This window comes from Polyodon spathula, chromosome 17 (assembly GCF_017654505.1).
Source record: "Polyodon spathula isolate WHYD16114869_AA chromosome 17, ASM1765450v1, whole genome shotgun sequence".
Lineage (NCBI taxonomy): Eukaryota > Metazoa > Chordata > Actinopteri > Acipenseriformes > Polyodontidae > Polyodon > Polyodon spathula.
Genome location: NC_054550.1, coordinates 28,761,883 through 28,779,385, shown reverse-complemented (window position 1 = coordinate 28,779,385; position 17,503 = coordinate 28,761,883). Strand labels below are relative to the sequence as shown.

Sequence of the window (17,503 nt, the reverse complement as noted above, 5' to 3'; positions counted from 1 at the left end):
AGTGAAATATTTACTCACAACATGGTGGTAACTAACACTGAGGAAACGGAAGCTTCACTAGATGTGCTTGCACTGTGTTTGCCTTACTGAGTATTCAGAATTCACTAATCAAAGAACAAAGTTTAATTTTAAAATGACCTTGGTTTGAAAGAACATAGCTACTCACCTCAGCCTGCAATGACACCATGTTTACACAATTATATAATAATGTTATTTGTCTAAAATTGTATTTTAGTGTGAGTTAGATAAGTTTATACATATTGCACCACTGCTCTTTTATAACTGCAGTAGCAGAACCTTGCACTCACTTTTACATTGCTAACTTGACTGTGCTTGTGAGCAGACCCTCAAATGCAATCTTGTGTATTATTGGCAGTCAGAGTTGTTTTTTAGAGTTGGGTGATAATTCCGTGACCAGTGGCTTTAAATTAAGGTTAATTCTCAATGAATTTTGTTCTTTCAATGTGCTTTATCAAACTTCTGTCCCGGTTGTAGCTGCCTGCTTCACTGACAGCCTTCCAAGATTTCAGGTATGTTTGTCAAGGTGCAACTACTATGGCAAGTTGAAGCATGTATTGTACAATTTAATTTGCATATTTGAAAGACGCATTGCTGTCATGGCTGTAAGTAGCTATGAGGACACCAATGTTGTGTCCTTAGTTGTTGTTTTGCATCATAAATGCTGGTGCTCATGTAAACATAATGGTAAATACAAAACACTCCTTAATTTTCTCTGCTGGTTTGCAGCGTAACACAGATTTGGAGGCTGAATAGTAAACACCAAGCAGTCATATAAATACTGCCAGCTAGAGCTTGAAACCTAAGTTTGACCTCGGTAGAATGTCAGCTCTTGTTACGATGCTGATTGCTGTATTTCTGTTTTGTCTTCAAAGGTAAAAATGGCATCAAAGAAGGGGTTAGTTAGCAAAACAAAAGTAAGATGCCACTAGAGAATGCCAGCTTCACTGAAAAATAAATTGCATGACATTTTTAAATTAGTGACCTTAAGGAGATCAAGCAACTGCATGAAAATATGCTTTAACCTGAATGTACCCATTGAAATGCAGTGTTTGTGTCGTTATATTAACAGAGCATTTTTTAAACACCTCGTGAAAGTTGAGTATTTTGTTTCAAGATTCCAATTTTTTGTATGCATTATTGGCAGGAAACCATTTTGTCTGAATACATTGTGAACTAAGCTACACATGCATATACACTTGCACAACTGTACAGAGTACAATAGCTATATAAAGTCACTTGTCCACAGGTACTGTACTTATACTAAAACGATCTGAATCGCAGCTGATGCACTGACATCACAGAGGGCATCTGTTAATTGGGTATAAAGCTGTTTTGCTTTTGGTTTATAAATGTGTATAGATATTTACATTAATAGAAACAGAAATTGTCTTTTTTTGGCTTGTTTTTCATAGGAGACACTGAAGCCATTTTTAAAATAGCAAAACAAAAGGGCAATACAGAATGTATTTTAACTTTACATTCACACTGAAAATGTATATACTGCTGAAACTGCACCACTGCTCTGCAAAATAAGTGAAACGTTATTTTGCAATTCAGTCATTGTATAAAGGATTATTATCAATATGTATTTTACCTACTGATTCCCATCATTAGTAATTCAGTTAAAGTCAGTGTTGCAGTAGAAATTTAATCCCAAGTGTGAAATCTGTCCTCTGTGAGGAGCAAAAATGTAATATAATATAGTAAGGACATTGTGTATTAACTTTTTTTTTTATTATTATTATTATCATTTTGCCAGCTACATAATGTCTGTACGATATTTAAAATAGATTCTGCAGCCCACCCTCAAGAAGTTTTGCTGCAAAGTAAACAGCCTGTCTGGCTTGTCAGCTCAAGCTTTGTATCTGACCTCTGAAAGCTCTTAGCCCTGTAAAGAGAGAGTTGAACACATTGGTAGAAATACCTGAATGAGAATGACAAGACTGACAGCTTTTCACCGATTTAAACATCTTTAGAAAAAAAGAAGTTTTAAATGTACTGCTGGAGGAATTTAAGTTTTTAACATTGTTTTTAGTTTACTTTAGTTACTGGAGCACTGTTACGAAATACTGGACAAGTAAAGGCTCGACAGTATCTGAACGTACAGTGACCTCTTATTAAAATACATGCAAAGCTCTGCCCTACCGATTCGTTTTTTGAAGAGTGCCGCCTTTACATAAATCAGTTTGATGAATCATCAAATTTCCATTACGTTGTCAAGTTCAGGTTTTTTATTAAGCCTTTCTGTCACAATGGAGCTTTTGTTAATTTTGACAAATGATTTGTAAGTTAAAACATTTTATTTCACTGGTTGTTTTAATAGGCTCTGACAGTTAAACTTGCAGCAATGGTCCATACTTAAGTATTCACAATCTCTGTTTTTCAAGGTGTGTTATGCTTTTGCAATCCATATTGGTGCTATAATTCACAGTTCATGTGTGATAAATAGAACTACATAGAACTTAAACTCTAATAATTTGTACATATGATAAAAGTTGAATATTCAGCTAAATTTCAAAACATTGTGCAAGGTTGAAGCATGAAGATTACAGTTCTTTTCTCTGGAATTGGATACAATTTCATGGGTTGTAACAGAAAAAAATGAAATTGAACAAGAGCAGTTCAGTTTCATTGCATTTTGTGCAACGTAAGAAGGTCAGATTCCCATGAGCATGCAAATGTCTGCAGTTAGTGCAGCAGAAACAAAAAACAAGTAAAGACAATTTGAAAACTGCTTGATCAGTTTGAGCCGGGGTGGTGCTGTGCAACACAACCGCATTTATGGTTCAAATCTAGTAATATGGAAATTCAGATCCTGCGGCAGTTCAGTTCTAATTGGACCACAAATAAACAAAGATTAAAAAAAAAACACTAGGACAATTTGCACTTGAATATACATACAGAAAATGTGTCTTTGATTAGAGGAAACTGTTTTACATTTTAGCAGTATTTTAGTAACTAGATAATGTGTTCCTTCTTTTCTCAGATAATAGTACAAAAAGAGGTTCCCAGTATCTCACTTAGCCAAGTTGTTAATATTGACTGAGGACCCACAGAGATTGCTGCGTTAGCCTTTACTCCCCCGCTGGTTAGGAAGGACTGTCAGGTTTGTACTGGGTAGCCTGCCTGATTGCACCGTCTCCTACAACAATTGATCATATTAATATCTGCCGAGGTACTCTGATGTTGTACATTTTTAAAGTCTACTAAACAAAGTTTTGTTCAGAATTATTAATGGCAAGGAATTTATTTTGGCATTTAATGTGGTTTTCGTGCTTTTTTTATTTTGAGACATGGTATAAATCACTGCTGTCAGTTCCTTTTCTTTATTATTTGTCCTTAATACACATGTGTGTGTTTACAGAGTAATTAGTCAAAGGGGCTGTATTTAGTGATTGCCTACTCTGCTTGTTTTGGGGAAATGCATAAGGATAAGGATAAAGTTCAATCATGAAAGTTCTCCCTGTCCTCTTTGAACTCTGATCGTTATTCGCTGAACAGACCACATTCAAAATGTTTGACTGTAATCACGCCATATTAATTATTACATTTGGATTTATTTTTACTACAACTACATGTTAAAAGTTCAAGCCCTGAAGTGTTGATAGGGGTGGGGTACCCTGCCAATAAAAGAAACTGGGTTTTGGGATTATTATTAATTTTAAAGCAAGTTTATTTTTAGATAAGTCACAGCAATTGCTCTCCAATTACTTGGTCCCTCCACTGGCTAGACACCATCATCCTCACAGTTTTAGAAGGGCGGAGGGGTAGGCTGGTAATAATGTGTTTTTTTTCTTCATGCTTTCAGCATGCCTTATTTATCAAGCATTCAAGACCTGATTCTGGTTTGTCTTCAGGCTGTAGCAGTCATTCTAAGTTATTCAATGCAAGCAGCTGCTCTGCTCAAATGGGATGATTTCCTAACATTGGTAAAGGCAGCAGGATTTCACAGCTAGAAAGCTGAAATTAGCTGGATCCGCAGAAAATTAAGCACTCATCCTGTGATTCACAGGTCATTTCCCTGTACCTTCCACTAATCTTGTGGATCAGTGTGTCTCAACGTCTGTATTGCCTTTATAATAGATCAGGGATAGTTCCACCGTACCTGTCTATATATAATTCACGGATCCAATTGGGTCAAAGGATAGAATTTGTTATGAAAAATTTTAATTGTTTGTCCTTAAGGTTTGCTTAAAGTAGTGGATGCATCTGCTGTTTGTTATTTAAAAGTAAGGATGTTTTGGTACATATGTTACATGCAATTCTAGAAGAAAAAAAATCAAATGTCCTGTTTATATGACTTGGATGTAAGGCTACCTGAAAGTAAGGCATGCACTTTTTTAACATTGTTTTCTTACAGAATCTGGGAAGTGCACAACAGCTAAGATTTGTGGAGTTATTTAAGTAACTATAACCTTTTTAAGGGTCTGCTGTGACAGTCTAATTCGTGGCACGACATTTTATTTTCAGCTCGTAATTAAACAAGATGAGATTCACTCAACAGAGCACACTTTTTCAGAGGGGGAAAAAAATGTCTGCAGACCACATACTTAACTTTGTGTCCAGCAAGACAGCATTTTAAATTTACATGTTTAATTCCAGGAATTGCCAAAACCATAAATGAAATAAAAAACTGTTTTCAATTTCTTCTCTCTCTCTGGGGAAACGGTTATCACAAATTTGTTTTTCTTATTAATTAAATTTAGGCATGTGTTGGTTTGTGGTTTTATGTTAGCAGTTTACTTCCTTTTGGCTTGGAACCTATGTTGACTGGGGGCTTGTTTGCCTTAACCCTGCACAACGATCTGTACTGGTCTCAGGTGGATTTCAGTTAGGCTGGACCTACCTCTAGGGTTTGTATCTTGGCAATATCTGCTACTTTTTTTTCACATAATGTGTGTGTGTGTATAGGGCTGTTGTTCCCTATGAACTATGATTTGCTAGGGCTAGAATATCCAGTTAGAGAACACATTTGTTTATCATCACGTTGTTGGCAACCCTGGATCTTTTGTAATTTACCTGTATAAAAAAAGTTTCATTATTTATTGGGAACATAGTGATGATTCTGACAGTGCCCCTAGTTTCTAAATTGCTATATTAACACATAGTAACAGTAATGATTCTTTAGATAAAAATCTGATCAATGGTGTGTATTCGTATGTATAAATGTATCAAAATAGACTTTCTGGGGTTAACCCTATAATCAAAGTGCTGAAAGGAAATACTTTCTTAATGGTTGTTTTTTAGTCAGTGTAACCTGTAATAAAAAAAAATAATCTGCAAATTTCACACTTAAAAGACAACCACACAACAACATTTCACTTATATAGTGACATTCACAACCATTTGTTTTAGATCCACACTTTTACTGTTATTACAGTTCCATAAGTGTTTTTTTACAGTCTTATGTAGACTAATTTTAACATGCTTTAAGTCATGTTTCATGGAACACAAGAACTGTTCCATACATTGCATTGATACTGTTGTGGGTGCTCCTCAGTTGACCTACCTTGGCTCTTTCACATGTATTAACTCAATGTTAAGACAACAGGCTTGCTGTGATATCTCTGTCTAGCTGCCTAATCTGTTGGTGTGGACTGACTGCTCACTTTGTGCTATCACATCACTAACAGACTTACCTGTGTGTGTTTGCAGAATCACATTAGCTTATTTGAAAAGCATTGCATGTTCACCTTTGCAGTAGTGTATCTAAATACTGCCATTTTATGTGTCATTGAAAGGGGACCTCTGTTGTCCAGAAATGAATTAAATAGACTTGAATAGCCAGTTATGTGTTTGTTTGCTTTGGACTTGGTTATGTAGTGTTGTATTGTTATTCACACTGTTTTTTTGTGATGGAGCTATCCATGTGTGTACATTTAGCGAGAGGATCGTATAGTGATGAAACTTGGTTCAGACTTTTTCTAGGCAGCTGAGAGTAATATAAACTCAAAATAACAGTGATGCCTGTCTATACGTCTGTCTGTAGCACTTAGATTTTGAACATGTCCGTATAATAGATGTAAGCTATAGATATCTACCTTTGCAGTCGTTGTAGGGGATTTGAACAGTGTGAATATTCCCGTAAAGACAGTTTATATGAATTCAGAATACCCATTATGAAGATTTTTCAGAAAACTTCACTGTTGTTCCTAAATCCACTGTCATTTGCTTGACAATCCCAGCTGTAAAATCTTCCTAATTTGTTTATTTTCATTTTCTAGCCGTTGCCCACCAAAGTTATAAATAATGGCCCGATTTATTGATCACCACTCATGTCTATAAATGTAATTATATCACATAGTAGCTAACTGTCGCAGTCAAAGATTTTATTTTTTTTAAATGCTATAGAGTAAAAAAGGAATGTGCTTTCAGTATTTTAAAGTTATTAATTACCTTTTTCTCATATTTTACTTTAATGAGTCTAATTGGTGGCACCACTGTTTCTTTCTCCTGCTTTTCTGTAAGGCAATAAAGCTTTTATTTTGCAGGATATTGACAGTAATTGTTGATAAAATGATTGTACCCCTGTTCTGTCTTAATATAACAATAATCTTAATAAGACAATTTGGAGCAGCTATCACAGTAGAACTTGTTAAAGTGATGCATTAGAGAGTTCCATAAGTGTCTTAGAATAATACAGTTCTAGATTCTGACTAACCTCTATTTACATGCATTAAAATGTATAGAATTATTATTGTAAAATATGCATTTTCCTGTGAAGTATAAGCAAAGGGTACAATTCAACTTTTTTTTTTTCCACCAGATTAATGTCTGAATAAAAATTCATAAAGAAAAAAGGAAAATGAAGTCTGAGCTTCAGGATTCATAGGGATTTTGTGTGAAGCCCATTTAATCAGGATAACACTGTTATTAATATTCATAAAGTCAGCTGGAATACAAATGACAGGCTGTGGAATCTGGAAACTTTCACTGAGTGAATTTATTAAACGCAGCTTAAAAAATTAATGGAATTTAGTTTATATTGGGGGGGGAATGAAAATCCAGTATTGGTTGACCAAAATTGGAATTAGAACTTTCTTTAAAAAAAATGTCTATCTTTGACAGACTTCAAAGGCATCGTAAAGAAGTGAGATGTATGAATGGTCATTTAAAAGGATTTAAGCACATTACAGTGCAATAATTGTACATGAATAATAAGTAGCTTAAAAAGGCAATTAGTTTCATGTCGACAAGACTAGAATACGAAAACTGAAGGATGACAGTAAAGGACAAAGAAAAGTGAGGAAAGTTAGAATGGTTTTAACGAATCAGCTTTAGCGCAATGACTACACAGATATAGTTACTTTTATCTTTAACTTCTGTAAATTTGTATTTATTACTACTTGGCATGTGTATGTATGTATGTATACATGTATACACTTTATATGTTCTGGGTATAGAGTCAAATTTGATGACATGCTATGACATGCTTTAAGATTTAAATTGTTATTGTTGGATTTCAGTCTTTCCCCAGTCTTGTCCAGTTCATGGTTGATTTATTGGGGGTAGGGGTTAATCAGCCTCCACTCATCTGCTTCAATAGGCCTTCTCCAATACAAAAACTAGACAGTCGGTACCTCGTCGCTGCTTGTAACTTCACCAAGTAAGTGCAGTTTTATTTTATCAGAAACAAAGAAGTTCATTACCCTCATAGCAAGCTGAACTGACTGCAAACTAACATTAACATTTTAAATATTTAAGCAGGCTATATCCCGTTTTACATCTCGCATTGCCCCCAGAATCATTTAGCACACCACGACAACACATTTTTTTGTTTGCTTAAATTGACTGAATAAAATTTATATATATATATATATATATTTTGCAGATTAATGTCTTGGCTGTTTCTCTTCTAGAGAAAGTAAAAATGACAAATAACAACAATGACAAAAGTAAATACATTGTTTAATCAACTTTTTCTCCATTGTACTTTTTAAAAAGCATGTTTCTGGCAGACTTTCCATTTTTGGCATGATTTAGCACTGTGTATATGTACTGTTACAGTCTGTAGAGCAACTTCTTGCTGGGATATTTTAAAATGGGCTTTTGTGTTTGTACTGTTTTACCAACTTTAGCCCCTGCAGAATTTACAGGACTCTTCCAAAGATACTGCTTCATAGAAGCTTGAAAAGAAATCCCCCTACCCACCTCTGAAAGAGACATCCCAAGACTTACACGAGCCCACTGCCCTCCTATTGAATGGTGCAAAGGGGCAACGTATTAACCAGGCCTGCTTTCACTAAAATACAGGCTCTAGTTTGACACGTGCATTGCAACACACAAATTAATTGATAATTGCATTACATTAGATGACCGATTTTTTCATAAATATAATATCCATTAAGCATAAATCAGTTACAACATATTTATTTATTTTGTTAAAATATCTTGAAATGTGTGTGTGTCATATATATATATATATATATATATATATATATATATATATATATATATATATATATATATATATATATATATATATATATATGACACACACACACACACACACATTTTCTGTTCTGAAATGTACAGTGTGACACATGCTTACCTTATTTAAATATGAACCTTTTAACAAGATGAGCTAAAAAATAGAGACTAAATTAGGGATTTCTACTTTTGATCTCTGTAAAAGAACTGTTATTTGAATACTATAATTATTCCATTGCTTTTGTAAACTAATAAAAATAACATCGTTTTCAAAACACCATCACATTTCTTTAACCCTAAACATACATTTTCATAAATGCATGTTATATGCTACATTTTTAACTTTAATGAAACACGTGTATTTTTCATATCTGTATTTTAATTTACAGGAAGGGTAGAAAATAAATGTGCTTTTTTTTTTTTTTTTTTTTCTTTTTTTGTCCTTATTTGGTTTTGATCATATTATTAATGCAGCAATGTATTCATGGTTTGCTATAAGCATTCCCACCAGAGGGCAGCCTTCTTCCACATCAGCCAGTGTAAGCAACAGGCAATGATTTGAATGTCAATGTTTCTTGTAATTGCTCCCAGTCTATTTGTTGCTTGCTTACGAATTAACTTGCATTTATGGAACTAAATCATTCCAATCATTTAATTACACCTGAGGAGCTGAACTTTAATTGCTTGCTGCTACAAGGATCTGAAATGGCTTGAGCAGTATTAATTTGGTGTTTACTTTTCTGAGTGCTAAAAGCATTAAAATGATTGTGCAATGGGATTACGCTTTGTTAATTGCTGGCATTCATTAGCTCGGTAAACGGTGAGGTAAAATGACTGTACATTACAAAGGGATAAAATTATGATTTCGCTAGGCACATGAAGGCTGCCTGCCTTGTTTTCAAATACTCCTGAGGTTATTAAAGATCCCTTTCCCTTCATTTCTCATATGAACATATTGAAAGACTATAATTAATATTAACCTTGTTTTAAAGTAATATACAGTATTTCCCTTGAAAGAAATGCATTTTCTTTGAAATTAATAATAGCCCCTATATCTTCAGCTAATCCCAAAGTAAATGAGGAACTGAAGGAAAGATTGTCTGCCACAAAAAAGCACCATTGTAAAGATGTAGAAAAACAGTCCAGTAAGCTTGAAACCAGCTAAAGAATGACATCACAGTTTTCTTTTATTTCTATTTAACCTATTTAACCTCATTTATAAAGAAGTGTTTGCCTATATGTAACAGTGTCGATAAAGTTGATTTGTGTAGGGGAAGAAATATATATAAACAAATTGTTAAAATGTCATTCAAACAGGTTGGGTTTTCAGTTGTGAGATGAACTGCATTTCAAACTAATTAATTAATTTAATAATATAAGTGGGAATTTGACTGGAAAGGAGTAATAAGAGATCAAAATAGGAAATATTGTAAAATGTGGTTTTTCATATATATATTAAACTTACTGTGTAAAATAAGCAATCCAGTCTCATTGTTGGTGCTTTATTTCTTTATCCTATTACAGTCCTGTGGCCAGTGTTCATACAATTCTATTAAACACTTGTTTACTGGCTTCGTTTACCCATTAATACCTCACTGAGGCACTGAATACACTTTGTATTAATCAGTATTTTTTAGCAAGCAAAGAACAAAAAAACCCCCACCTATGTACAATTTATGTTTGCAAATCTCCTATTATAATATTAGCAGTGAGTATGCCACTGTCATTTTAATGTAGATACATTATACATTTTGAAGGCTTCCTAATGTTGAGAAGAACAATCTGACAATCTGCAGCGATAAATTGAGTATTAGCACTGTAGCTCCACCGGGGGGAGGGTTCTATTGAACAGGCAATGTGATATTTAGGACTTCATTTTTAATTGTAACAACATATTTCTGCAAAAGTCCACTTCCGAATGTTTGTAGTGTAATCAAATATGCCATGCAGTGGTTAAAAAATAAATATACTATCATGAATTCTCCTGGATGTAAATTTCAGGGAATAGTTTTTTTTTTTTTTTAGTAGTCTTTCCTATTGTTTGAGTGTTTTCACCGCATTGATTTTGTTTTATTTAAGTTTCCAAAAGTTGGAGGCGATCTCTAAACCACTGCCAGAGCAAACAAAATCCAGAGCAGAAATGGAGAATTTGCTCAAAGGTAAGCACTTTTAAAGAGCGTACATGCTTTAGGGTTTGTCTTCTGTGCAAGGCACAGACTGGAAACTGATGTGCTCGCTGATGCTTTCCAACGGGACTTGTGTCACGCTGTCACTTGACACAGGACTACAATTCTGGAATGTATCCCAAGAACATGTCCACGTTCTTGATGACAGCATATTGTCTATTAATGCCTTTTTAGTGCGATTTTGGCAGTTTTATATTAATTGAAGACCTTTAAAAATTCTACTTTGTTAATAGTATAAAACATAATATAGCTGTTGAGCAATACAACTCCTCAACACTATGGGTTGCAGTGACAAAGGAAACTATATATATAAACTAAAATGAATTATTATAACAGTAACTGGTGGCGCTGTTGTTTTTCTTCCAGCTGGCATTTAAAGAAATGTTAAGCATAGCCGATGTACCCTAAAATAATAACTTGCAAAAAATATCTCAGTTATCATTTTAGCATGGTAACCTATCAGTCATTGTAGTTCTGTATTATTTTATCCTTGATGCAGGCACAGTTGCTTTTACTTTTTATTTTAATGTAATTGTTTTGTTTTTTTTCCTGGTTTTCATTTTTTCCCTGGTTAATAATTAATTTACTGCAGTGGATTTAAGCTTAATTTATATTGATAATTAAATTCTATATTGTATTTTCTTCTTGAATAAAAACCTTATGCTGTTATCATTCCATAAAGATGTTAATTTAATCATGGCATATCTACAGTTTTAGATTGTAGAGTCTGCTTTGCATGGACCTACAGATAGCTAGCAGTTAGTTAATCTGTAATTAAAAGTTTCAATAATGGATTAATAATGTAATTCAATTTAAAAAAAAAAAAAAAAAAGTTAATTGAAATTAAAGTCCCATAACCTATCAAAGCAAAAAACAAAAAACTAATTAAATAAGTACAACTCTGAATATGTGTGTGTTCTAGAAAATGATACAAACACAGAACTAATCTGAGATAAAGGGGTTAAAAATAATAATATTTTACTATTAAAATTTGGTTAGGGGCAAATTTGATACACCAGGTATACAGCGCTTCCTTAGTGTCAACAATCTCTTGTTAATCTAATAAAAACAAAATATACTTCAAAATGATTACATACAGTAGCAAATCCATTTTTTTCCCCTAAGCAGTATTGGATATATAGTTTTTGTTTGCTATAATTTTGAAAAGAGGAAGTATTTTGATTGACAACAAAACTGGTAAAGCCTTTTGCCTCAGTGTTTACCAGATGTCTTGTTGATATAAATGTGTAAACCACCTTGGGTCATGGTGGAAGTCAGTCATCTAATAACTTTACATAAGCAGTAATGATATGGCAAACCCTGTATTTAGATAAACTGGACAGAATGATAATGAGAGAAACAGAATATTTACCCATCCCTCGTGAGCCGCTGCTGATATGTAAATGTATTCTTCTTCTTTGCACAAATATACATTTGGGCAGTTGCTTAAACACTTCAAGCTCGCTAGCCAAACAGTTTTTAATGATGCCTGCGGTATTATGAATGTGTGACATTTGATGAAAGCCTTCTGTAGTTTCAACTATCAAGTGTGGATGAAATACATAAAGAGATTGGCTTTTCACAACACAAGGATGAGTTAGAATTGTACTGTTTATACCCAGCTTGACTTTTTTTGATCTGCTAAAGGTATCTTTCATTTAGGATTTCTAATCTAGCATTTATTTGGAGGGGAATCTAGAGATCAACTCGCCATTCCCATAGGAAATAGACCATCTACTGTCAGATTAAACAGCAGCCCTGCAGTTGTTAAGGGAGAGCCACATTAAACATACACATATTCAGCTGGCATTCTGAGGAGAATATTCTTTTAAAATAGTAACCCAGGTTTAGGAACAATGTAGCTAAAAAGTCCCATATTTGCCAAACGACAAAGAGGTTATATAGCTGCATTTCATTTTATTATTCATGGTTGAATTTCTTGTTTGCTCTGGTGAGCCTTACGGAGAATACTAATAAATGGCTGTAACAATCCAGACTGGAGATCCCTGGCAACACAACTATGTAGCAGACCTCCAGTTCAGAACCTGACCTTTTGCAAAATAATTGTCAGTGCTAAGCTGGAGAATTTGGATGCAGTGGCGATGCCTCACTCCAGCGTTAAATTGCATTTATTAATGTAAAATGCTTCATAGTGAACAGTGCTTAAAGGATGCTTCATTCTAATGCAGCTCTAGTACTTAAGTGCATGTCATGTATTATATATAAATCCTACCTGAAAGATCAGCATTCCTAAAACAGTTCAGTTACTTTTTTTTGCATGAATTCAGTATTATCAGCTATATCAACTGCATTTTTTAAAGGAAGGAGAATGTTTGCTGGCCTTGTTTCAGAGAGACCAGTAGTAACTCAGGGAGCCAAGAATGTGTCCACTGCAAATTAGCAACTCAGAAGTGCCTCAGAAAGTATGCCAAAGAATAAGACACTTATGTCTGCATCACACCAGTTCTCTCAGACATGTTTCTCAACAGAAATATTTACAGAAGGCAGATGTTTATTTTTTTTTTTCTCTTTGCTCAGTTGAATTACTCTAATGCAGGCATGACTCTGTTTTGCACGGTAGCTCATTGAGGACATTGGGGGGGGGGGGGGGGGGGGGAAAAAAAAACTTGAGATCGTCACAAGGTACATTAACTCGTGATCTTGATAATGGTTTGAAATCTAGAAATATATATATTTTTTTTTTAATTTAGTAGTCACCAATTGTTTTTATCATTTTTCTTCCAATTTGGAATGGCCAATTATTTTTAGGCTCAGCTCACCGCTACCACCCCCGCGGAGGAGCGGAGAAGACGAACACACGCTGTCCTCCGAAGCGTGTGCCGTCAGCTGACTGCTTCATTTTCACACTGCAGGCCCACCATGCAGCCACCTCAGAGGTGCAGCGTCAGAGGACAACGCAGCTTATAGGCAAGCCCGCAGGTGCCCGGCCAGACTACAGGGGTCGCTGGTGCGCGGTGAGCCGAAGACACCTTGGCCGACCTAAACCACCCCCCTGCTAATTGTGCGTCGCCCCCTGGGAACTCCCATCCACGGTCGGCAGTGGAATAGCCTGGACTCGAACCGGCGAAGTCCAGGCTATGTGGAGCACCCTGCACTCCACGCGGAACATAACTCTAGCCCCATAGCACGCATTTCTGTTCATTTTTTTTTTTTAGTGCTGCCATATACACAGGATTTTCCTGTTCGGATATTCACTCATAATTTAAATAATTGGTTGTGATATTCGTTCATTTTCAAAAGTTATAAAAGTCATTATATTGCTCCAAACACAGGCAGAGTCAGTATAGCAGCAAGGGCAGGGGGGCGTGGCCCCTGTCTGTATTTTACAGCAAGACGTTATACCATGTAACACATTAAAATAAAAAAATATTCCAGGAGTAAAGAATACATTGCGTAGGTCTTATTTTACCCCAGTGAATTAACTACAAAGCAAAGGATGCAAATAGCAGTTCAAGTTAAACGTTGCTTTGTTTATTCCTGAAATAAATAGTAAACAATAAATAGTATTAGTAGTATAAAAAATTTTTTTATTCCTTGCCATTGCCGTTTCTTCACGGTAAACAGAGGCATTGACACGTTTTCATAAAGTAATAACTTGAGGTTTACCTGTGGCTTTGTGTAGCTGAGCAAGCAAACGAAAACTTAATTTTAACTTTAAACACTTCAAATAAAACAAACGTGGAAATGGCATTGTAAAACGAAGGAGAAAAAAAATCACCATTTTGGTTCTCGTTTATTACATTCCACATAAAGTCGCAACAAAAAATATAAAATATATACAATCTATATATAAAAAGAAAAAAACTACACAACATTTACAGCAAGTTGGGCACTGTTTAAGCGAAGCATTTAGTCTGACTCGGCGCACAATGCTTTTTTGATCCTTTTCATAGAGGCTTTCCATAGAGATCACTATGCGTGCATAATATGGTTTGTTTACTTTTTGCTGTCTAAAACTTTTAAATAGAGGTTCGAGCTGCTGTGTTGATCCTGTGTTTGTTTATTTATTTTATATATTAAATCTCACGTATCACACAGAGCTCTGTCAAAAAATACTTGTTCGAATATTCAGAGATTTGTCCCAGCACTATTTTTTTACACCTTAGTTTTGACTTTTCTCGAGTTGCTGAAAGTGATAGAGATTTGTGTACATGTGTACTAAATCCCTTTTGAAACAAGCAGCTTTGATTTAATGAGTAATTGTAGGTTTGAATGTTCAATAAATAAATTGAAGACGTAAACATTCAGGTGTTTGAGTCCATGATTGTTTCATGTGTATTCTTTGTGGCATGAACTCCTTTTTAAATGCATGATTTATTGATAGAAGTACACATTGCACTGTGTTGATTGTCTAGTGGTCCACTTCTCCTCTCCCAGTTTATTGTCAACTGTCAGTGTATTGTGAACCATCACACTGCAGCTCTGTTGAGATCTTGTCACATTGCCTCAGTCCCCATGGCAGAACTTAAAATAGCAAAAGTGGTGCCAAAGGTTGTTGTGCATGGCAAAGGCCCTTTATGAATATGTGACAGTGGCACTATCCATTCTATGACTAATGCATTTCTTGGATGCTGAGTAAAGGTCTCTTTGTGCTTTAAACCACTCCAGTGACCTACAACTGTTTTAATTTTACAATTCGTAATGCAATAATGCTGCTATCTTTTAATTAATTATATTTTAATGAATTATATACGGAAAGGATTGCAAATTAAATACAGTCTATTCTTTTTTAAAATGAACTGAATGTTTTCATTCTACGAATGTTCTAAATTGTCCTGGCCAAGTTTAACAGCAGCTTATTGTATTTTACTTCTCATGATATTAATTCACCCAACACGAATTGCCTGTCACTGCAAATTATTTTGGAGCCCTCCCAGGGAATTAAAATTTGAATAAAACTAATTGCCCTAGTTCGAATAAGTGAGTGCAAAGGATATTGGGACATGTATTAACTTGCATCCAGATTAGAGTGTCTGTAGTGTATTTTAGTGCTGTTGCAGGACTACAGCTCCTCTAATGCACATAGAGCTGCTATAGTGCTCATGTATCATGTCCCTGCAGACAAACGTGGAGAAATTAAAAGTGGTGGATAATGCACAACCTTACAGAAAATAAAAATGTTGCTGCAGATATCAACATTAACGCAAACATATTCAACTATTCTGAAATAATAAGTTACAATAATGCAGGCCTATGAAGAGCAAACTATGGATGCAAGTTGTCAAAGTTTTTGATTTCATACCTGATATATACTTTTTAAAAGTTCACTTCAGACTGTATTTTCAGTAAACTGCACATACAGTAGACTCTACATATAGGAACACCTAAGAACACTCTGCCTAAGGGAACACCCTTGTGGAGACTTTTCCCATTGTAAATGTTCCAGCTAAAGGAATAGGAACTTTGCTTAAAAGAACACCTTCTTGGCACCAATAGTGGTTTGTTTACAACGGATATAGTACTGTTTTGTAATCTGAAGAGGTGGTGCAGCTTCCTGGTTCCTGATCGCTTCCTGTGATTTGTACTGACGCTAAAAATGCATAGTCTACAGGGACCAGGGTAAAATCAAAGAGGAAATAAATGTGATTTTAAAGCTTTGCTTATTTGTTAATACATTTAATTTCAGACTTTCTGTTCTTGCAGAGAGGAAGCATTTTCACAACTTTGTTGAAAAAGAAGATAGAGTTGGGTTGGAAGACTTGGAAAGTGCAGCGGGCAAAGGCAAAATGTCTCAGGACAGAAGAATAGAAATAATAGAAAAACCCCACAGTGGGACTGGTACTGACAAACATGGAGGTGCAGATCAGAGCCACATAATTCAGGAACAGGCCAGTAAAGAGGGTTCAGAACCTCAGACTTCTCACTCCAGTGAAATCAAGAACAAGAACAAAACTGCCAGTAGCATTGCTAGACCATGCAGGACTGTCTCTTCTCATGAGCTCAGAATACTTCATACTGGCCCTCAAACCCAGAAGGAAGCTGCTGCTGCTGTTGAGTAAGTGCACTTTACTCTGGTAGATTATACATTTAAACATGTCAAGTGAACCATTTCATAGTGTGCACTCTTCTAGTAACTGAGGTACTCGAGGTTTCAGCATCACAGGGCAGTATTTTAATGATCTGACAGTGGCAGAGTAAAAAGGCATATTTTAATAATCTACAGATCCACCATGCTTTGTTGTGATATCGAATCAGTTTTACCAATCGGGCTAACTTCCTCAATTGCTTTGCTTTGATTAGTGTATGAGGCATGTTTCCACTTGCTTCACTACGAGAGCAGCTGCTTTTAGATGATTGTTTATTCCCAGTTTATAGCATACTTGACAACTGTAATTGTATATTGAGCAGTTCAGTTTAGTATGATATATTATGTCTGTTTTGATTGGAGGTCAGTAGAAGGGCATCAGTCTCTCACACTGTAATATGCAAAAAAAACTACACAATATTTGTTTTCCTCACAATATGTAAAAAGTCCTGATCTTTTGGAATTTCACTTTACTCCCTATTGGAACGCAGATTACCCTTATGCAAATCGCCAAAACTAGCAAAATCCTTTCAGCTGGTTTTCAATAGAATTTGTGTTGATAGCCAACTAGACTGTCTCAGTGTTTTGCTGATGTACAACATTTCTAAGTCTAATATCCTCAGACTTATTTAATTTTCCAAGTTAGGGAAAATGTTTTTGTCTGTGGGGGTTTTTTTGTTTTGTTTTTTTTTAATTAAAAGTAAATCTGAATTAAAAGTAATAACTTACTAACTTAAATGTCGATTGCGTTATTTCCTTAAATACGGTTCCCTTGTACTTCATGACTATGCTGAGATTATTTGTGGCAAAGGATTTGTCT

General features: G+C 35.0%; 1 protein-coding gene across 5 annotated transcripts in view; it reads left to right on the top strand.

Annotated features, from left to right (window-relative positions):
- LOC121330134 (mirror-image polydactyly gene 1 protein-like) overlaps positions 1-17,503 on the top strand; it is a 61,962-nt gene that overhangs the window by 7,484 nt on the left and 36,975 nt on the right. For 3 of the 5 annotated variants that reach the window (XM_041276424.1, XM_041276426.1, XM_041276425.1), the window contains exons 3-4: positions 10,531-10,610; positions 16,302-16,653. In XM_041276424.1, the coding sequence (XP_041132358.1) occupies positions 10,592-10,610; positions 16,302-16,653 (371 nt within the window). In that variant the 5' untranslated portion in view covers positions 10,531-10,591. Of the gene's footprint in view, positions 1-343; positions 531-10,530; positions 10,611-16,301; positions 16,654-17,503 lie in introns of those variants that run through there. The other 2 variants (XM_041276428.1, XM_041276427.1) reach the window with 2 other exon arrangements.